Below are 24,500 nucleotides of genomic sequence, written 5' to 3' on the forward strand. Positions count from 1 at the left end.
ACCTTAAAGGTATCTTTTTTTACACGCTTCTTTGCACAATCTTCATCCAATTCTTTTTTAAGTCTCCATATCAAAAAAAATCCTGCTACCTGTTTATGACCATTATCTGCTATGATCCTGTTGTTTCACTTGTACACCGAAAACTTTCATCACTGCGTTGGTGTTTTCCATATATTATTATCAAGCTCAACTTACCTTCAGTACAACCCACTATTTGTGGTGCATAAAAGTAACTCATTTTCCTTCTCTTTTCTAAACCTATAGAAAATGGCTATGGCTTTATCAGACATACTTTATATCTTTATCAAAATATTGTAGTACGCTCTTATTCACTACTAGAATTACTGTAACTATTCTTCCCAATTTTATTGTTTTCACTCCAATAGAGTTTTTCTTCTTCTCTTGGGATTCCATTTTGTATCACTTACAACCGAAATATCCAAGTTCTCTCTAACATTTAAATCTATCAATTATTTTCCTTTTTCTGTTAAGAGACAATATATTTGGTGTCCCAATTCTTAAACTTGGCACTTCATTTCTTAAACCCTTTTTAACCTATTCTGTAATTTCAGATACTTTTGTTAATTTTTTTCTCTTTTCAGATCACTGAATTACAGATTATGATCAATGTTGTTTACCCATGTTTAGGGTGAATGTGCATAAGTAGAAAAGTAAAAAATTAAAGAAAGCAATTGTAAAAAAAAGCTATTTATTAAAGGTAATCCAGTATTAAGTAAAATATAAAATCATCTTACTACTTATGAAGTAATTTTAAAAATTACCTCACAAAGTCCGACATTTAATGTGTACTGCTGTGAAAGTGTGAGAAATAAATATTACTAAGAGAAAAAAGGAAAGAAAATCTGTAAAAAAAAATCATACCTGAAAGACTGAAGCTTCTATCGTCATTGCCCACACTGGAACAAAATGAAAAAATAGAATACTCAGCAACAATAAATTATTCAAATTCTGTAACTTCTAAAACAACAGTACAACTATGAGGGTAATTCAAATGTAAACTGGAATTTGTTGACATAATTTTATTGATATTAAGAGGGGCATACACATCAATCCAGGACTTTAGTTAGACTAGATTGTAAATGAAGATTCCTGCGCATTCTTTTGGTTGTATACATAGTGTCAGCTATTACCACATGGCACACTGGCATGAAACTATGTTAAACAACAACAGTCAGTCATAAAAAACATGGTATCCTATGTAGTGAATAGATACATGGAACAGCACATTGTAATGAAATTTTTTGTGAATGAAGGTGTAAAACCCAGTGAGATTTATTCACGAATCCTTGCACAGTACGGTGATGAGACTCTTAGTCGCAGTAAAATATTTCCAAACTTTTAAAGAAGGCCGTACCATCAGTGAGTGACGATCCCAGTCAAGGTGGTTCAGAGCCACCAGTTATGGCCTGTTTATTTGGAATAAAAATGTCATCATTCATGTCAATTTTCTACCCTACCCATTCATAATTAACAGTGAGTACTATTGCAAAGTTCTTCAAGATGTGCACAATGATCTCAAGAAAAAATGACCTAGTGTGATCACAAAGGCATTCTGTTTCTGGAGGACAACTCACGACCAGATACAGCCCACTGCACAACATGCATGCTACAAGATCTTGGCTGGGAGTTATTTCCACACCGCCCCTTTACAGTCCAGACCTTGCTCCCAGCGATTTTCGCCTGTTCAGACCCTTGAAATTGTTCCTGGGAGGCCGGCATTTCAACAGAAATGATGAGGTGAAGCAGTCAACTCTATCTTGGTTTCGACGTAAAGACAAATCTTTCTACACTGTGAGTATCCAGGCACTAGTGAAACACTGGGATAAATGTATAAATGTAGAGGGGAATTAAATCAAGAAATAAAAGTATTTTTTACTACCATAAGTGTGTTCTACATTTATTAAAAATTAATAGTTCTGGATTAACCTGAACATCCCTCGTAGATAAAATTGCCTTATATTACACAGTACCTTCAAAAGAAATAAAGTTTTTCTGCTCAGTAAGTAGCTACCTGATCCCCTCATCAAAAAAAACAAGATGACTGCCCCAAAAACAAATTGCACACATAATGCTTGACTGTGGCACCAGCTTCAAATCTTTCCCCTCTTTAAGTTTCTTTCAGCAAACCAAACATGTGGAAATCACATGGTGACAGGTCTGGACTATATGGTAAGTGTTTAAGAGGTGTCCAATGAATTTTAGCTAGTCTGAGATGCTGTATGCAGCTGTGTGTTGTGGAGAAGGAAGACATTGTGCAAATTGGTTGCCACAATGTGTGATACAATTAGCAGCCCTCAAGTCATCCAACTTGCCTTGCAGTAGTGTGCTACATTTACTGTCCTTCATTTGTGCAGGAAATCAATCAACAGCACATCTTGTCCCAAAATACAGTTGCCAGAACTTTTCCAGCTGACAAGTATTTCTTGGCCTTGGTCAGTGCCCTATCCACACTTTTCCACCAATCAAAACTTGTTCTCTTACTTTCTGGGATGAAGTAGTGACTTAAGTTTCATTACAGATCACAATGCGATCCAAAAATGCCTCTCCTTTCACAAAGCAATTCAGAAGCTGCTGACAGATATCTTTCTGAACATTTCTCTGTGCTTCAGTGAGAAGACGTGAAACCCACCTTGCCAACACTTTTCTGCATCCAAGAGTGTCTGATAACATTATATACACACTCCCAACACTTACGCTCAACTCTGATGCAAGGTGCACCTTCCACCTTCAACATGTGGGTGCCAAAGCAGTGTCAGGCTCCCTAACAGGTTCTGCAAGATTTTATTATTAAGTGTGTATAACTTTTTTTTCCTCTACTCCTCCAAATCAGACCAAACTGGTAGATATAACTCCACGTGGGTATGTATACCTGCACACTACCGACTAAACCTCCACCCTGTCTTGTGAATTTTTTTATTATGGATTAATGGGCTTACTTTTTATTCTGCCTTTTACGAGATCGGCTTTATTGCCTCTGACAATAGAGGTTATTTGCATTGAGGACTGAAGTTTTGCTATCTATCGATAACATTACCTTTTTATTAGTTAATTGACAATACTTAATAATATTATGTTGTCTTATCTCGTGAGATAATATTAAATAGAATATTATTTCTCAGTACTGATAATTTTATAATATTTACTGGCGTTATGGGTTTAAGCGATAGCTTGGTTAGTAGCTTGCATACACAAGCTACACAATTGATATTTAATTTATTGTTTTATTTTTGTTTATCTTACTGGCCTCTCCATAATAATGGAAGGGAAGCTGGCAGAAGAACTGGAAGTCACCCCTGAACCTACGATGTCGAGACAGGTGGCAATGTAGGGATCTGCGCATTCCAGTTGCCACCGATGCTGTAACATCTGACTCACTGATGAAGGGAGGGCTTGCCTCCCAGAGCGACTGTGGAGGGCAGAAAGGGAGCCAAATGGCTGAAGGTGAGGCAGTCCTACATCAAGGAGGAGGACATACCTCTTGACATGGAGATGGTCTGGCGGTTTGAAAAGTTAGCCAAAGAACTCAGGGAAAACATGGATAAAAATGTTAAAATAAGTAAAAAGGAAATTGATACAGAGTTTACTGCTGCTGTGAAAGACTTGCGGAGACTGGTTCATACTGCAGCCAGAGCTACTAGGAAGAACCAAATGGTTGAGGCGACCAACCATCAACCAGACATTGGTTGATACTGAGTGCCCTATAGTTGATGGGCTTGATAATGGGGTGCCCTAGCACCAACTTGCAAATTGTATAAGAAAGGTTTGACCGAAAAAGGCCTTTCACAATACAGTGGTTGGCATTCCGGACAGAAGAGATGGTGCGTTAGATGTAATGGCCATTGTGGATCTCCATGAAGCGACTGAAGGACGGCTGTTTGACAACTTGGCATTGAGGCACCCCCAGGTGTCCTGGCTCTTAAATGAACCTGGGCTTAGGGCGGTAATGTCCTGACTGCCTTACTGGACTTGCTGAGATCCATTAACACAGATGTAGCAGTACCAGCTACGTCTGAGTTATTATCGATACGTAAAACTGGTAGCAGTATGGAGATTAGAGTTAAGGAAGACAGAACTGTGGTGAGTGAGTTTAAGAGGGTGGTTTCCACAGCACTCAAAGAGGGAATCGTCTCAACTAAAAGTAGGATGACTGCACTGCGAATACGTGATTTGGAGCAAGATGCCACTTCTGAAGATGTAATGCGACGACTGGAGCAGGTTGTTGAGCCAGAATTTAGATGGAATACGACTATTCTTCAGAGATGGCTTTGAGGAGACTCTGATTGCCACATGCCAACTCCCTGTGATTGTGGCTGCGAATATCACCTGGAAAGGAAGGGTGAAGATTGGACTGGTGTCCTGTCGGACCTCTGATTAAGCCACTCTTTGCTGGAGGGGGGTGGTGTAGCAACCAGACACGCTACAAGGAGAGATCTTCTCCCCTCGGGAGCAAATGAGATGGTGTCCCGTCAGGCTGACGTTGTTGAGATGCCTTTGAAGTGTTATCATTGTTTTGAACTCGGACATGTGGTGAGGAACTGCCATCAAGAAAGCAGGGAAAATACCTGCTTTAATTGTGGAGAAGAAGGGCACCATGCTGTTGAATGTATAAAGAAACAAAGGTGTTTAACTTGCAAAAAGGAAGGACATCGTACTGCAGCTACTTTATGCCCACAGGGAGCTGCAATGCAAAAGAAAACCGCAACCCAGAGGAGGACTAGACTGGGGAATCAATAACCCTTCAATGAAGCTGATTCAACTGAATCTGAACCACGCAGCTTTGGCACAGGACATTTTGGTGTGTAGTGTTTCACAGATGGGTGCTGATATAGCACTCGTCTCCGAGCCTTATAGACGTCACTCTCAAACAGACTGGATAATATAACTGCATGGTACTTCTGCTGATTGGGTATGTACACCTTTATTGACAAGGGAATCTTTGAGTGAAAATATGTTTCCAAGAACAAAGATCGGTGACACCTATTTCTACAGTATATATATGTTGCCGAACATAACCATGGACAGACGGAAGCTCTAGAAATTCTTACTGAGGATGTAGCTGTGCATCGCCCGGCATTAGTTGCAAGTGATTTTAATGCATGGTCTGCATTGTGGGGCTCTGCCTACACTGATTCACGGGACGGACTGCTTCTTGAGGAGGGCAGCAATTTTAGACCTGGTGTGTCTTAACACCAGGAATGAATATTTACCAGAGAGGCATATATGGGTCTATAGTGGACGTCACCTCTGCCACCCCCGCCCTTGCAGCTAAAATTCGAGACTGGTGGGGTGTAGGAAGGATGTAAAGGGAGCGACCGCCAGACTGTCATTATGATGATTGACGATGGTGTAAATCATGTGATAAGGCAACCCCTGACTCAAGAATGGAGTGTGAAGGGAATGGATCCCCAGTTATTCATGGAGGCCCTTGATTTGAGGAAGGTTACTGAGATTACAGTGGCAGAAGGAAGGTTCAATTATTGGTGGATAAATTGACAAGGACTTGTGATGGTCTCCTTCCCCGAAGGTGTTTCAGGACTGGTCGTCCACCTGTTTATTGGTGGAACGAGGAGATCTCACAGAAATGCAGTCAATGCCTAAGGGCCAGAAGGGAAATTCAACAGACTTATTTCCACTAAGCTAGGGAACATTGTAAGGTACTTTACAAACAGAGAAGGAGGGAGCTACAGAAGCTCATAAGGGAATCCAAGAAGGCTTGCTGGCACAAACTTACTGAAAAGGATTCATGGGGGAGACTCAACAGATTATTGTTAAGTATGCTGTGAGACCTAGAGTATCCACTGCTATAGATGTGGAGGCAGCCCAGCATATCACTGATGGATTATTTCCGCACGGAGATGGGGTTCCGGCGACTACCTCAGGTGAGATAGTGGATCTACCAATCTTCACGAAGGAAGAATTGATTACGGCAATGGAGTGTGTCCCTTGTGACAAGGCCCTTAGTCCTGATGCGTAACCGACCTAATGATTAAACTGGCTGTCCGAGCTAATATAGATGTGATGTTTGATGTTGTACCTATCCTGATGTTGTACCTTGATGTTTGTACCTATCTGAGAGAGGGGGTATTTCCCAAACCGTGGAAGGCACAGCATCTTGTAATAGTGCTGAAACCTGGCTGTGATCTGGTACTTCCATCGTCTTATTATCCACTGGCGATGATTAATATATTGGGGAAAATCTTGGAGCGTATGCTCCAGCAAAGGCTGGTTCATGCAGTGGAGGATGCAGGCGGCTTCTCGGGGAGACAATATGGTTTTCAAGCTGGTAGGTCTGCACTTCATGCAGTATTCAAGGAGGTGATAGGCATGGTGATGTATCTTGCAGAACGTAAAATGTGTGCATTAGTGGAGTTGGATGTAAGAAACACATTCAATTACATTTCTCACACTCCCAGTGCGAATGCTCTCTGGAATTTACAGGTTGCTGCATATCTGTTAAAATTATTATTGTCTTACTTAAGAGACAGGCGATTGACATATACGGTGGAGAATAGCACGATCGTAAGAACCATTGATTGGGGTATGCCGCAGGGGTCGGTCTTTTGACCAACCTTATGGAATATAATATATGAAGGAGTCCTTTGAATTTCACTTTCGGAGGACGTTGCTGTGGTTGGCTATGCAGATGACATATTACTTGCAGTCGGGACTACTACAAAGAGAGATTGCAGATAATAAAATTCAGGCTTTGTATACTAGGATCAGCACTTGGATGGCCGGGGTTGTCCTTGAGACAGCCACTGAAAAGATGGAGATTGTACTTATCACTTCTAAGAAATGACGTCAAGTACTGTCGTTGGAACTGGCGGGAAGGCAGGTTGATTCCAAAATGGTTATTAAATACCTTGGCATCAGGATTGATGCCTGATTGAGGTACAAAGTCCATGTTATGGAAAGTTGTAAGAGAGCAGAGAGGACAATGTGTGTGGTTGCCATCTTACTTCCGAACAGCAGGGTCCTGAAGAACTCAGGAGGAGGTTATTAACAAGTGTGGTGTATTCTTCACTCTTGTATGGGACAGAGATCTGGGCAGATGTCCTGAGGTATAAAACGTATATGAGAATACTTGCTGTGCTGCATAGGAGATGCTGCCTCTGGATTTCAGCAGCTTATCGTACGATCTCAAGAGGCAACAGAGGTGGTGGCTGGTGTTATGCCAATTCAACTGCTAATTGCTCACAGAAGAAAGCATAGAGAATTAAGGATACTTCCTTCTTTGAAGAAGAAGAAGAGATTGAATGTGGCCAATTTACAAGAAATTATGAATACTTGGCAAGAACGGTGGGATGCAGGAGAGAAAGGTCGGTGAACTTACCGTCTGATTGGGAATGTAAGGAGGTGGTGCAGTAGGACCCATGGATCAACTGATTATAGTCTTACACTATTCCTGGCCGGGCAAGGTGGTTACAGATCTTATCTGTTTAGGATAGCTTTTGACTATTCAGACCGCTATCCGGCCTGCGATGTGGAGGCCATACCATGTCTTTTTCTGTTGTACGAGGTCCAAGATGCACAGACGTGCATGCTGGAAGCCCTGGGTCGGGTGAACATGTTCAGACCTGAGAACTTTCAGCAGATCATGCTTCAGGATGTGAAGCAGTGAACTATTATTGCAAATCATAAAGAAAAGCTTTAGAAGAACTTGTAATAGAGAAAAAACTTATAGGAGATGGCGAGAAATGGCACGGCCTGCAAGGGAATGGGAGGCGTCGGAGGGTGCTGGGTTGTACAGGTCTGCGGCTGAGTGCCTTGAGGGGCCTCTTGAGCATGAGGGGGTCGCCCCCACAAACAAACATTACCTTTATTAAAGTAACTAACTAAAATGAATAATTATTTATTGCATAACATTATAAACTAGTCATTTTAATATTGACACAATTCAGATGGTTTGTCACAGTTTATGATTCCAACTTAAATTATGGTACAGATATCAAAATCAGATATAAATCAAATTCTGTTAATTCAAAAAAAAGTTGTCATATCAGAGGCAAATTAGATTGTAGATTCTCATAAAAGTAGCTTCAAAAACTCAAAACTTAACAATACCTAACAAAGATGTTTTTAAACCTATGTTGTTTACTAAATTATTACATTTAAGCAAAGTAGCAAAAATACATAACCATGTTAAATTTAAAAAATGATAAATAAGATCTATTTAACTGATCATCTGTTTACAGAGTACATTTTAAGGAAATTTGTTAAACTTATTTATAACAGTAACCACACGCACATTTTTAATTAACTGGTATGAGTCTGGCCCAAATCACTATAAAAAATTTCAAAAATCCTACTGAATGAAATTCTGTTAATACCCTAAGCTTCCACATTACTTAGATCAAACATTATTTGCACTGTTCCAATGGACTGCTTTTATAGTACCATTTGTTTTACATCCTATTTTAAACCAGAATTTGTAGCATGCTTGTCTTGTTTTGTTTAATTATAGCAAAAATGTGTTCTGTTTTTAGATTAACCATTTTTCTTGAATATCTTCCCAGCAGAAGTGCTGCAAGTAGTAGTAAGTCTGAAAGAAATATTTTAGGACCTTGTTCTTCTTCAGACATGAGTGTTGATGCTCCAAATTCCGAATCATGTGTTGGTGCAACTAATACTTTAAAATCTTTTCTATTTTCTTATCCCATCTGAATACAAGTTCCAATATCAGGCAATAATAAACCCATCGATTATTTCAATCTACTGCGGATAAAATGGTTTTAGAATCCATTGTCGCAGAAACCAACTGCTATGCCATAGAAGTTTTTTGTCCAAGAACATCATAGAAAATTCCAAGATGACTCACCGGAGAAATCTATATATTTCTGAACTGAAAACATTTATGGGTCTACTTTTTTATATGGGTAATAAAAGAATGCCAAAGATGCAACATTACTGGCATAAAGAAAAATTATTCAAAACTTGTTTTGGGAGAGTATATGTCACGTGACAGATTTCTGTTAATTCTTTGTTGCATTCATTTGTAAAAAATCTGATGTGGGACCACATGACTTCCTTGTACGCCTGTTAAATCACCTACACACTTTTTTATTTAAATGAGAAGAACATAGAATTTTATTTCATTAATAACTTCTGAAATTTTTTAATTTTTTTTGTTTTCATTGTCATTGAATTATTATTTATAATAATTTTTTTTTACAATTAGAGGTTAATTATTATTAACAAATCAATATATTTAAATTTAAAAATGTTAAAAAAAGAAACAGATGAAGACTGGTTCAAACCAATGTGCCTTCCACTTCTAAGTACCACTTACAATATATCACTGAAAAGCTATCAATGAGGGCTGCTTATTACTGCAGTTAAGAAAAAATCCAATTTTTTTGGATTTTGGGCTAAGAAACAGATGAAGACTGGTTCAAACCAATGTGCCTTCCACTTACTGCATGTTACAACAGTCCTAAATGCAGAATTTTAACATCCTACAGCTAATAATTTTTGAATTATGCGAGATACAATACATACATACATACGTACGTACAGACGTCAAGCCGAAACTAGTCAAAATGGGTATTTCCGTTGAAATCTGAATACCAAAACTTTTTGTGATCACAATACTTCCTTTACTTCCTACAAGGAAGTAAAAATGATCCGACAAGCAATGATTGGCTATTGAAACTAAGACCTCTCATTGATTATTTTAATAACAAAGTGTATACACACAACCCAAGTAAAGCCTCGATGAAGCTATGGTACTCTGGAGGGCAGCTTGTTGTTATACAATATATTAAAAACAAGCACCATAAGTATGGTATAAAATTTTATTTTTTATGTGAACCAAACAGCCTAATATTGAAATTTGCAGTGTATGCTAGAGCACTTAATTCACTCAGAGGTGAAAGACATACAGAAAAGGTAGTCTTGCACCTTTTGGAAGAAAGACTTTGAAGAGGTCATGCTGTTTACATGGATAATTTTTGTAATAGCGTAAAACTAACCAAAAAACCTCTTGATAATAAAACTTATGCAACTGGAACCCTCCATATAAACAGGAAAGGTAGTTTTAAAGAAGTGACAGAGAAAAAGCTACAGAAGGAAGAAATTTTTGTGAAGTATAGCAAAAGCGTAATGGTAGGAAAGTGTAGAGACAAACAAAATATTTTGTACCTTTCAAGCCAATATGAAAATGTAATGGAAGAGAGCCGAAGAAAAGCAAAACCCCTTGCCAATAATAAAATATAATGAATACATGTCTAGCATTGACAGACAAGATCAACTGTTCAGTTATTATCCTTGTGAAAGAAAAACATTAAGATGGTATAAAATATTTTAATATATATCCTTCAAATGTATGTCCTGAATTCATTTCTCCTTTACAATTATCAAGTTGATGGGGAAAATGACTTTTTTTGACTTCAGACTCTCAACCATAAAAAAAACTTTTGGTACCATCGAATCAAAAGAGAGCATCATTACCAAAACAGCCACAATATGACCACTTGCCGACAAAGTAATCAACTGTCGTAACAATAATTCGCTTAGGAAACAATGCGTCATATGTTATTGAAACTGGAAGCGCAAAGATACTATATAATCAATAAACCAGCACTATGTCTTAATGAGTATTTTAAATTATATCATAATAAAAAAAAAAAAACAAAAATGAACAGTATAAATATTTAAAAAAATTATATAGTCTTTTAATAGTTAAGTAATTTGCTGACTAATGAATAAATGCTGTAAAAAATAGGTAATTATAATTTTTTTATAATCTTAATACCTAAATTTAGTCACAGATGTTTATTAATAAATTAAAATGTATATGCACATGTGCGTTGTCCACATATCAAACAAAATGTAGATGCCATGTGCAGATGATACGTAAGTGCATCACATATTTTTTATCATAGTAGGAGGAATTTAAAAATTTTAAGAAATTTTTCCCATTTCCATTACAGTATTTTCTAGACAAATAAAAAAAAAATTATATCGGCACTGGATTAATAACCAGGTATGATCCCCAGCAGTGAATGTGTTAACAAGCACAGTTGTTTCTACTACTTTTAAATCTAGTTTTCAGATTTTCCAATAATATATGTAAATAAATTCTAAGAAAACAAATATCATGCATCAATAGTTTAAGAGATATTAGTAGAAAACTATTTTTTACATATGATTAACAATTTATTAATTCACTCTATAAATTAATTTTGTAGATAGGTTGTTATCCAATAAAAGTAAGCAATCAAACCTATAATTACTAATATACGTAGATTGAGAATCAGATTCTTTATCTGAACTTCTATTCTCCTTCTTGGTACAGGCAGAATCATCTGCATATTCTCCTAAAGCAGAATCTAATGGCTGTGTCCCATCCGGATCTACAAGTATTACAGTATTAGCATTAGCAATTTCTTCAGCAGTTAAATCATCTTTTGGCAGTTTGTCCATATTTTGGACAGAAAATCTACAACAAAACAAACAATGACATGTTTATAATGAGTATAATGTAGAAGATATACAAAGCAAAGTATATTAAAACATTTTTTAAGAAAAAAACAAGTAAAGTTAAATTTTTAATTACTACTTTTAAAAAAGTAATAAAGACTTAAATACGGGGCAGAAATGGAAATTTACTTTTTCTTACACCATAAAATTTATAAATATCTCAGTTTAAATCCATCTTGCAACTTTATTTTTATGTTTAACAATGTGTTTGCCAGAGTCTTTGTCAATGTTCACAGCTTCAGCTATCAGTCAGAGCCTGAATGATAAAACAGTTATCTCAAACAATTTGCATAATTTTTTTATCTTCAGTTCTTGAAGTGGAAGGTCATTAGGGTATTTATCATCCTTCACATTCTGATATGCTTCAGTGAATCATTTGTCATTCCACTATACAAGCACGAGACATGCAATTTTCCCTGTAAATTTCATGAACATCAACATTCCATTAATGTTTTAATTTTTTTTTTAATTCAAATTGACATTTTTCTCAACTTAAAAAACTGCATAATTCCAACACAACAGAAAATAAAACTGCACTGAAAAGTGACACAACCGACTGAACAGTCAAGAATATTGATTTTATTTGTCCTGTCAGTTCAGACATGTACAAAGTCTCTCCCAAAGAACTCACAGTTTTCACTCCTTTCTTTAAGAGGTAGAGAAACATTGTCTCATTATTTAATAGAAACATCTCTTTTATACATTTTCATTACAACCAAGATCTTAAATCCTTTTTTAGTTTTTCTTCAATAAATGGTCAATCAACTAACCTTGCAATTTGGAATAAGTATGATATGAAATACTTTGAGTATACACCAAATCCAAGAGGTCTGATCAGAATTCAAACATAGAATCTTTTGAGTGAAAGAAGAAATTACCAACTGCCACAAAATTACTGGAGTTTACTTACAAATTCTTAATGATGTCTTCCCCAACACATTTTACATTCTCTAGTTCTTTCCACAGCCAAATTACCTAACACTGAGTATCTTAACATCTAACCCATCAACCTAGCACTTCTTCACAAGCTTCTTCCTTTCTTAAAATATTCTTCTCTACATTCCTGGAATTGCTTATACATTTACTTATTACAAATCCAGAAAATATCTAATGAATAATCAGTTGCATATACCTACAAATACACACACAAAAATCTCCTGAGTGCTTCTAATTTTTACTTTTTGGAGGAAAATTCTCGTTTAACATTCAATTTAAAAAACTTCCTCAAAAAAAGACAAAACTGATTAAAAAACTCACTATCACACTGCTATGTGAACTGCAACATAAAACTACAGCCTCCAAGGCTCACAGCATGGAAAAATTCCAATACATATTTACCTCACAAAACCAAACAAGGTTTTATGGAAGGAAAAAAAAAATATATATATATATTCCTTTTCAAATCTGAAATATGTAATTCTAAAACATGCCTATACAATTATGTAATACAAGAATGAATGAACGAACCTCTAATGCAGTTAATAAAAATTTTTGAAGTGCACGTAACACATAATTTTACTGACAACACATATGCAGTAATAAGATAATACGAACTTAGCAACTTTAAAACTAAGTTCGTAGTTGTAAACTAAATTTAAGGTAATAAGTAATTATACTTCTTACTATTTCATACTATTCTATTTATATAAAAAAATTGAAATGTTTAATTCACCTTTTGCAATAAATGATTTAATAATAAATTATCGCTGGCAAAAAACCATATTTTCTAAAAACTGAAATTACAAACCAAACATAAAAGGATAAAAGGTAAATGTTACTCTGGAAAGGTCATGATGATAGAGAAAGAAGTCTTTATAAGGAGTTTGGTAGAAATTCATGATTTTGTAATCTAAGCCAAACAAGACAAAATATGCAAGTGAATTAATCGAGTTTAATCATAAGGGACGTAAGATACAACACATTAGTCTAAATTTCACATCATACAGGCTGCATTCCAAAAAAATTAAATAATTCTTCCAATTTCCTTCTAACACCTAAATATGCCAGTATGTTAAATACCAACCAAACTATTTTTTTGCATGAAGGTTATGATGTTTTAACTAACCATCTTTTTGATGTAATCCTTACTGTTTCCACCCTTTACATACACTTATACTATTCTATTTTCAGTACACTACATTATTTTTTCAAAAAAAGTAAACTGACCATAAATTTTTTATCACGGCATGTCATCACCAGTATTTACATTATTTATTTTTCAATTAAATTTCTCTTCCATGAACTATCACTGGGTGAAATTACTATTAGAGATAATTATAATTAATATTTCTTCAAATTATTTTTGGTTTCAGCTTAAAACATACAGAATGTAGCAATGCTTAAAATCCTAATTTTTTTCTCCATGGATGGTAACTGCTCTAACATCTTTCTGTGTATTATTTTATTGGTCCTTCTCTCAGTAGAAAATGAAAAGCAATGTTGATAGACTAAATCTTTTATTATTCATGTTTGTTCGAACAGAAACACAATTGTATCATGATTTCAGTTTCAGATAATTTAATAGTAACAAAATTATAACTGTGAAATTTGGAATAATTCTTCATAACATATTCATTTTTAGGTCTTCTAGCCCCACAGATCTTTGAAATATCTCTAAAATGTAAGTAAGATATGCTTACTATTTAGATAAATATTAATATTTTTATTGAAAATAGTTTTTTTTTTCAAATTAACTGCTGATGTTAACAGCATGCAGGAAAATATGTTCAGCATCATTTGATTTATTTCAAAAGACATTGCCACTCAACAGTTATAATGCTTTATTAAATGTGACTTCACATGTTGGACATTTTATACTACTTTTACATCTTTCAATTTTTAAAATTTCATATGTTAAAATTTCTCAATTCCAGATGTTTAAGATGTTATGGAACTCCCAGGATCCAAGGGATTGAATCATTTTACCTAAAATTGTGACAGTTTTATTTACAAATATATTTTAGTAGCGTGATTGAGATCAATATAAATCTAAAACGTAAGTAAACTTGGAACTACCAAACAAAAAATTTGCTAACTCAATATCTATTCCATAGACAAACAAACATTAGATTTACAAAATATATATATTAATGAAAATACAAAAATTGAGATAGTTAAAACATTGAATATTTGCTTTAATCAAAATTATTTTGAGTTTAACAATAAAATCTGCACTCTGAAAGTGGGTCTAATTATGGTAATCCACTTAGTCTGTTAGCTGCTGAAATTTTTATGAATGATTTAGAAAACAAAATTGGTGTCCATCCTTTCTTTAAATATTTTCAGTTTTGGTACAGATACATATTTCTGGTTATTTTACAGGTAGTTTGAGACAAATAGGAATACTCTTAAATCTTATTAATACAGTACACAAAAATATACAGCTTTTACTTTGGAAGCGGAACAAAATAATTCTATCGTTTTTTTTGATTTTAATATTACTAAAATCAATAACAAACTGGATTTCAGCATACGTTACAAACCCTCACAGACTAATACTGTCACTCATAGTAAATCATTACATCCATTTGCACATACATTAGCAGTTTTTAATAGTTATTCATAGATTGTTAAATATTCTGACTTCAGATGATAATTTTGAGAAAGAACTTAGTATTACAAGATAAATATTTGTAAATAATGGTTACCTAACAATTTTAATTGACCAACTGTTTCAGAATATTTACACAAAATTATGATTAGCAAAGGTTTTCATTTCAACAAAAGAAATTCCACACATTCACTTATACAGGTAAAACCCACACAGAACATTAGTAAATTTTTCAGAAACAGAGATTTTGTTATTGCTTTCAAATTTGATAATTCTATAGGATAAGGATATAGGATAGGATAATTAAGAATAACTAAAGTAAAACTGATAAACTTAAAAAAATCAGGAATTTACAAACTGAACGTGGTTCTTGTGATAAAGTGTATGTTGGACAGACTGGTAGATGTTTTGAAAAACATGTAGTTGCCGCCAGGCAATGATGAGCTTGGAGTGGTGACAATTACTACCAAACTTAAAAACATGTTCCTCACTCTTAGTAATCCCCCTTACCATATAATTGTTCTGTTTTTAACAAATAAATGCAATAATTTTAAAATGAAATAGTCGGCTAATTCAGTACTGTACATTGCAAAATGTAATACTGAATGACAAAATATTATCTATTACTAATAACATGGTAAATATTGCAATAGTACTGCACAACTACTGTAACTTTAATTACTTACTGGAAAATAAATTGTTTAATCTTCAGCTAGAACTATCACCTCACTATCATCACTATTTTCAATGTAACTGTTACCATTATCACTGTCACTATGTAAAGAGACAATAAAAGATTTTGTCAGAGAATCTGTTAAAGATTCTTGGCTCCGCATTCATTTACGATTTTTTTAACCTTTTTGCAGTAAGGTTTCCAGTGTTCATTGCTCATCGAATTCATTTTATCTTCACACAATTTCTGCACTTCTGACATCTTAAACGTTATGTTGTGGCTTGCAACATTTCATTTTACCTCTGACCTTAGCATTTCAAATGGATTTAATCAATTGTCAAACTGGTATCATTTTCTGTTACTTTAGTTCAAATAAATTAATCACAGGTTTGTGGTTTATGCATTTGAGACAAAAATGGAATATGATGTTTCTGTAGCCAAACAGTCATGTCTTTTTCTTGCTTTACGATACTAGAAGTTTTTCATAAAGGGTATTATGATTCGGAGCACTGTAGTATTCAGTAACTACTAGATTCAACAGGAAGATTAGGAACTAATTTTTTCAGCCCATTTCAAATAATTTTTAGTTTTCATGCTACCATGGTAATCATCACTTTTTGATTTGGCTGTCCAAGTTAACATTGTGTTTGGAATAAACCCCATTTTACCTTTGGCGTGAATTATAATTAAGCATTCATCTTACTTATTGATAAATGAAGTTCTGCACTATCATCAGCTCATGATTTTGCCATTGAATGACATGATAAAACATAGGATACATCTTGGTATACGATTGCCCGGTTACATTTTCTAAAATCACTGATTGCTTGCAAATATGAAATCCTTTTCTGCCTAACATCACGTTTTTAAACTAAAATTTTCCTTTCATTTTCCATTTTGTGCCACTTAAAACCTAATTCTTTCAAAATTTTTCCAAAAGCAGTTTCAGTGCCATTAGAATTAATTTTAATTTCCAATTCTCTAGAGTTTGTTAACTGTTGGCAGCTCCCCTATCTTTGAGTGAAATTCATTGACAGTTCGCCTAACCACACCTTTATCAAAATCATCTAATCCGGTAACTGGTTTAGAACATTTCTTTTTCAGGGTAAATGTACAATCTGGCCCCTCCGATCAAAGAAATTCTATTTTTTTATTTTCTTAGGCTTTGAACCTGAGTCATGGAAATGCAACAGGCTGCTGCAGTTCTCTCTTCACACTTCTGTATAGCAATTAAATGCTTGTCATTTTTTAATTTTCCCACAACTAAAGATTCTTTCTGCATGAAATCTTACATGTTTAACATTTTGCTCATCTGTCTTCAACCTTATTTACCTTTCACAACTGATGCAAATTCAGCCATAACTATTCAGATATGAACAAACTATGTTACAAAGCTTTGAACCGTAAACCACAACAAAAACGTTTTACAAAATATCAAATTGTACATTAATTGACTGTAACAAAATACATAACACATGTCAAAAGAACTGTACCGAAAGGTAAAACTGCAGAACTGAACTTTATAAACATGGAAAGGTAAAAGAGAAACAAAAACATAATAAAAATAATTGTTTCGTATTTTAAACATGAAGTCAGTTTCTTAATACTGTAAACACACAAAAATAATTTGCTTTGTAAGTAACAGTTGCATCATGTTTATACTACTAAGATATGACTAATCATGATGTGCCAATGTTTCTGTGAATAATAGTATAGCAGTAACATGCGGACAGATCATTCAAGCTCGCCATTACAGGCTAATGTAAGGGATTACAAATTTTGTTTTTCCAATAACAAGAGGGTTTCTAATTAAGCCTGTCATTTATATGATGAAGATCATGCTTTTAATGGTTACCGGTGTTCTTTTGTGGTTGGGTTTCAATTAACCACACATCTCAGGAATGGTCGAACTGAGAATGTACAAGACTACACTTCATTTAACCTCATATATATCATCCTCATTCATCCTCTGAAGAATTATCTAAAACGGTAGTTACCAGAGGCTAAACAGAAAAAGAGAGAGATGCTTTTAATGGTAATTTCAAAGTACTTCATGTTGAGATCAAAGGTTTGAAACTGAACCTTTTAGTTATTAGAAAATTAAAAATTCTAATTTACTTTTAAATGATTGGTTAGATAATAGTTTACAATTACTAAATTTATACATGTGAGATGGGCTTTGTATCTTTTTGTAAGTAACACCCTTTCTGTGAATTTACCAGTAATATTTACTGTTAAGTTTATATTTGGTTGGCCAAAAAACCAATTCCTATAAATAAAAAAATATATAATTTTTTTTTATTATTAAAATATTATAATTTTTTTTTTCTTTCTGATTAAACTTAAATAAAAATAAGAATCATTTTGTAAAAATACACCCAAGAAAGAATAAAAAAATAGTTACATTTTACTTGGAAGGTCAGAGAAGTGTTTCTGAAACAGATTTAAAATTTTGAAAGTTTTACAAAACTAGAAATCAACTTTCTGGCACAACCATCCGTGCAATAGTTTTGAAGTTTGAACAGACTGGATCAGTGGAAGATGCCAGAATATCAAGAAGATCTTACAGAAATAATGAAAATACTACATCTCTAAGAAACTGTCAATCAGAGGAAGGCACAATGTCAACACGAACACGTTTCACTCAGTCAGGCATTAACCGAACATCATTGCATAAAATATTGCACAAAGATATAAAAATGTTTCCTTACAAAATCCAATTAGTCCATAAAACGGACTCAAACGATTACGCATGGAATACTGCCAGCAGTTTATCAACACTTATTTTTAGGGTACTGCCAATCCCCAAGTTACACATGAATGTCCTTTACAGCCACAAACGGTAACAGTGTAGTGTTTTCTTTCTCAACAAAGAATCATTCAAAAAAACCAATTTTTTTTTTGACGAAAACGGTAATTCGATGACGGTGAATAATAAACAATATATATTAGCAAATGCTTGAGAAATGTTCCAGATCTTGGAAATGACGACAAAGAAACCTGGATTCAGTAAGATGGAGCTACAGCTCACACCAGCAGAGCCACAATGAAGTTCCTAAAGTCAAAATTTGGAAATTGAATAATTTCAAGAAATTTTAGATTTTTGTTGGCCTCCAAAGTCACCAAAAGAATTGATGGCTCATGATTTTTTTCTTTACAGCTATTTGAAAGAAAAGGTTTATAAAATAAGTCACAAAATTGTGAAGAGCTAAAAAACAACATTCAAACCAAAATACCAGCAACACCAGAAGAAACACTGGTTTTAACTATGGAAAACGTGTTAAAAAGAGCCTAGATGCTTTTCTGTATAGCCTGTAAACACTTCAGAGCTGAGCAGCATTTAAAATATGTTGTTTTCAAAATCTAATTCAGTAATATTTTGACAGAAATTTAATTTAAAGATAAAATAATTAGTTTTGAGTTAATTTGTAATGTTTTATTTTACAAAAACTTTTGAGAAGTTACTTTTGGCCCACCTGTATAATTGAACCACGTGTACACTCACTATTATTGCTCTTTAAGTATTTTATCTCTATTTGTTTTATGCATTATCTTGTTTTTTGTATTCTACACGTAACATCAGAAGAAAGTACTGTGTACAGCAACTGCTTCATTTGTTAAATTAATTGTATGAAAATCAAAAACATTTTTCATTTTCATTTTGTTTTGTTTATGATGGATTTTCATTAAGTAAAGGCTTCATCTATCAATTATTAGATAAAAATTAGGATACAATTAATATAATTTCTACTTTATCATAAAATTCAGTTTATTGTTCGAGATCTGAAGTTAAACATGAAGCTTGTTTTTTTTTGTATATTTGGCTCATTAAAGCCCTAATCACCAAATTTTAAAATTTAACTGTGCTTCAATTTCTCCAATTTTCAAACATTTTTATAGCATACATAGCCATATTAATGAATTTTTTTTCTTACAGTATTTTTTGATGAAAAATAATTTTGTGGACCTTTTTTATCTCATTTATGATTAAAGCCATAGTGAGCTTTGAATCCCCACTAATATTTTACCAAGATGCATTTTGCTAAGTTATTGACACACTTTTGAAGAGTAAAAAATAGCTTTAACGTGAACCTGGGTAACCTAAATGGCTTGAAAAATAAGGGTGTTACAGTAGGTTTGGCAAAATGGAACAGAATTTAAATTACAAAAACTGCAAATTCAAAGCCAAAAAATAAATTCTTCATATTTCTCATATAAAAAATACTGTTTCATGGGTAAGTACTTAAGAAAAATGTTTGAACAAAATCTGATACATAAAGCACGGTTTGGTTTTTAAATTATGCGACAATGTAAAATAGCATACTTTCAAGAGGTAATTCAAGAAGATAACTAATTCCAGCAAATATATTTTCCTGACAATATTAGTAAATCAAACAAATTTTCTTAGCAACTAATGAGGAGGTTTGTTTAACTTAATCAGCAAACCAAATTTTATAACAAAATTATCAGATTTATTTAAAATGTTATCAAGAGTTGGTAACAAAATGGTATACAAGAGTTCATAATTTAAATGTTAACAGAGATTTCAATCAATAAAAAAGGTTAGATTAAATTCAACGCAACTCTAACTTGGCTGAAGTGCACATAATTGAAACAATTAACTATGAGAGTAAATAATCCATCATTGTTAAAATAAAATTGAAGAGGTACAAGAGAGATTTAAAAAACACAATACAAATTTACAGTAAATAAGCAATTATAAATAAAATAGGCTAGGCAGGAGGTACGGGCTTCCACTTGAATGAAGAAAAAATAATACATTAAAATAAGATTAAACATTAATTGGTCTAGCAAATTATAAAACGTTAATGGAATATTTTGACTATATCATCATACACAAAACATCAAATCCACTTTTTACGGCTTATAATTAAGAATTTACGCATCTTATTTTTTCTTAAGTTTCTGTGGAAAGAGAAAGTTTTTCTCTTATAATGTAGAGAATAAACATGCCGAAGATCTAAACCTTATGAGGTTATAGCTGTTTCCAAGCTAAAAGCATTTTCTTATTAGGTTAACCAAAATTGAAAATGGGAAATTCTCTTTTCATTGCATTAACAATCCTTTGTAATCTCACATCCTATAATAAGCATTTCATAAAACTTGAAACTTATCATTCATTTTATTATAAACATTAAAGCAACAAATAAATTTTCCCAAAAAAATCAAATCCATTTATTCAACAGTTAATCTACACAGACTTTTAAGAGTTATTAAGCGTATCCAAAATGGCAAATTCACTAAAAGTTTGGAACTAAGTTCCAAATTTAAGGAAATAATTTCTAACTCTGAAACTATGAGTTTAGAGCTCTAGGGAAAAAGAAAAGAATTTAATTTTTTCCGTTTTGAGAAAAATTTGATTGCAAAATCAAAAAGGTTTTGATGTGAAACGTCTTTAAAATCACACTGAAACATACGGGTACTAGAACAGAAATTTGTAGCGTAACAAAAGGTTCTATACTGTCCTGCCTTAATAACTCCCTAACTATTAGTCTTTGAAACGCAAATGCGGTGTCATTTTACAATTTAAATGGTCAGCTCACCAATACGACTTTGAGTTTGCATCACTGGTGAGCAGATTGGCAGGAGAGGCCAAAACTGATGCTCTCACTCATTTCCATTCAATGTACCTAACGACTAAGAGGCGACAGTGTGGTGATTTGTATTCAGAGTTTGTCGAGATAGATCGATTTAAATGATAATAAGTGTATTCTGGGCAATATTTGTATAAAAATTTAAAGTAAACATGTAAAAAAGTATAAAAATTGAATATGTCATCCTCAGTCCGCACAAAAGACAGCCAAAAATATAAATTACACACATCGTTGGAAAGGGGAGGTTATGGGCCACGCACAGGTACCCCAATGTCCAATGCCAAGCGAGCGAGACTGTTTCGGGAGCGTCGCATAGCTGCATGGAGCGCTCGGTGAACGACGCCAACGGCACGAACATCTCTACTGCTGCATATTATGCCTTATGTCATTTACTTCTCATATCACAGACTAAAGTTGCACAAGACTGTCATCGAATATTAGTCGAAATAAATATCATGTACCATTTAGTGTCTGTTTAATGTTAAAATAAAAATTTAGTAGCAGTCAATCTCTCATTTTTATTTCAATCCAATACACTAAAAGCCTCCCTCTGTGAATCATAAGACCTTGCCGTTGGTGGAGGCTTGAGTGCTCAGTGATACAGAGTAGCTGGACCAAAGGTGCAACCATATCGGAGAGGTATCTTTTGAGAGCCAGACTAAGGAATGATTCCTGAAAGAGGGCAGCAGCTCTTTCAGTAGTTGTTAAGGGCGTAGGTCACGACGACTTAAACGGCAATATCAACATCACTCAGTCCTCTGAGTACTGTGCAACTGATAGCAATGGAAAACTACAGGTGCTTTTTTTTCCAAGAAAATGTAGCTCTCTGTATTTTCATATAGCAATAATGGAGGCGCCTTCCTTGGTAAAATATTCTGGAGGTAAACTAGTCCCCTGTCGGATCTCCAGGTGGGGACTACTAAGGAAGGGGTACCAGAAAATTATAAAATAACATTCTACGAGACTGAACAGGTTGGTAATTAGAAAATTTAAAGAGGGAATGGATAGGATGATTGTAGATGTAGTAGGAATTAGTGAGGTTCAGTGGGAAGAGGAAAACGACTTTTGGTCAGATGATTTTAGAATAATTAACTCAGCTTCAAATAATGGGCAATCAGGAGTAGGTTTTGTAATGAACAAGAAGATAGGGAAGAGAGCAGAGTATTTCAAAATGCATAGCAATAGAATCATTGTAATAAGGATAAAATCAAAAACTAAACCGACAACGATTGTTAACGTCTATATGCCTACAAGCACCCATGGTGATGATGAGGTAGTGTGCATACGAAGAAATTGATGAAGCAATTAAACACATAAAAGGAGATGAAAATTTAATAATAGTTTGAGATTGGAATGCAAACATTGGAAAAGTCAAAAAAAGGAAATATAGTGGTGAATACAGGCTGGGCAAAAGGAATGAAATAAGGGACCGACTTGTAGAGTTTTGCACAAAGTATAATTTAGTAACTACCAACACCCAGTTTAAAAATCATAATAAAAGAATATACACATGGAAAAAGCCAGGCGATACTGCAAGGTATCAGATAGATTATATCATGGTTAAGTAAAGATTTAGAAATCAACTCGTTGACTGCAAACTTACCCTGGAGCAGACATTGATAGCGACCATAATTTAGTAAAAATGAAATGTAGATTGAGATTTAAAAGCATGACGAAAAGATGTCAGATGAATTGGTGGAATTTAGAGAAGCTTGAGGAAGAGGAGGTAAAGAAGGTTTTTGAGAAGGACATCGCAAGAGGTCTGAGTAAAAATGATATGGTAGAAAATATAGAAGAATGGGAAAATGTTAAAAAGGAAATTCTTAAATCAGCAGAAGCAAACTTTAGCAGAACAAAGAGAACTAGTAGGAAGGAAACCTTGGATATCAGAAGATATATTGCAGCTAATGAATGAATGAATGTAGAAAGTATAAGAATGCTAGTGATGAAGAAAGTAAAAGGAACTATCGACAATTAAGAAATGCTATAAACAGGAAGTGCAAACTAGCAAAAGAAGAGTGGATTAAAGAAAAGTGTTCAGAAGTGGAAAGAGAAATGAACATTGGTAAAATAGACGGAGCATACAGGAAAGTTAAGGAAAATTTTGGGGTACATAAATTAAAATCTAATAATGTGTTAAACCAAGGACGATACACCGATTTATAATATGAAAGGTATAGTCGATAGGTGGGTGGAATATATTGAAGAGTTATACGGAGGAAATGAATTAGAAAATGGTGTTAAAGAGGAACAAGAGGATGAAATGGGAGAAGCAATACTGAGATCTGAATTTAAGAGAACATTAGAAGATTTGAATGGCAGAAAGGCTCCTAGAATAGACGGAATACCTGTAGAATTACTGTGCAGTGCAGGTGAGGAAGCAATTGATAGATTATACACACTGGTGTGTAATATTTATGGAAAAGGGGAAGTTCCATCAGATTAAAAAAAAAAGTGTTATAGTCATGATACTAAAGAAAGCAGGAGCAGATAAATGCGAAGAATACAGAACAATTAGCTTAACTAGTCATACATCAATAATCTTAACTAGAATTCTGTATAGAAGAATTGAGAGGAAGGTGGAAGAAGTGTTAGGAGAAGACCAATTTGGTTTCAGGAAAAGCATAGGGACAAGGGAAGAAATTTTAGGCCTCAGATTAATAGTAGAAGGAAGATTAAAGAAAAACAAACCAACATACTTGGCATTTATAGACCTAGAAAAGGCATTTGAAAACGTAGACTGGAATAAAATTTTCAGCATTTTATAAAAATTAGGGTTCAAATACAGAGATAGAAGAAAAAAATTGCTAACATTTACAGGAATCAAACAGCAACAGTAATAATTGAAGAACATAAGAAAGAAGCAGTAATAAGAAAGGTAGTCTGACAAGGATGTTCCCTATCCCCGTTATCTTTATATAGAACCTTTATCTTTATATCTTTTTATCTTTACATAGAACTAGCAGTTAATGATGTTAAAGAACAATTTAGATTCAGAGTAACAGTACAAGGTGAAAAGATAAAGATGCTATGATTTGCTGATGATATAGTAATTCTAGCCGAGAGTAAAAAGGATTTAGAAGAAACAATGAACGGCATAGATGAAGTCCTACGCAAGAACTATCGCATGAAAATAAACAAGAACAAAACAAAAGTAATG

The 24,500-nt window shown here is 34.0% G+C and overlaps 1 protein-coding gene across 1 annotated transcript in view; it reads right to left on the reverse strand.

Moving 5' to 3' along the window:
- The window catches only part of LOC142327348 (uncharacterized), a 140,774-nt gene that overhangs the window by 111,412 nt on the left and 4,862 nt on the right, over positions 1-24,500 (reverse strand). Inside the window, exons 2-3 of the mRNA XM_075370313.1 lie at positions 11,246-11,461; positions 883-917 (exon numbers count right to left, since the gene is read on the reverse strand). Coding sequence (XP_075226428.1) covers positions 883-917; positions 11,246-11,461 — 251 coding nt within the window. The remainder of the gene's footprint in view (positions 1-882; positions 918-11,245; positions 11,462-24,500) is intronic.

Source organism: Lycorma delicatula, chromosome 1, assembly GCF_047948215.1.
Source record: "Lycorma delicatula isolate Av1 chromosome 1, ASM4794821v1, whole genome shotgun sequence".
Lineage (NCBI taxonomy): Eukaryota > Metazoa > Arthropoda > Insecta > Hemiptera > Fulgoridae > Lycorma > Lycorma delicatula.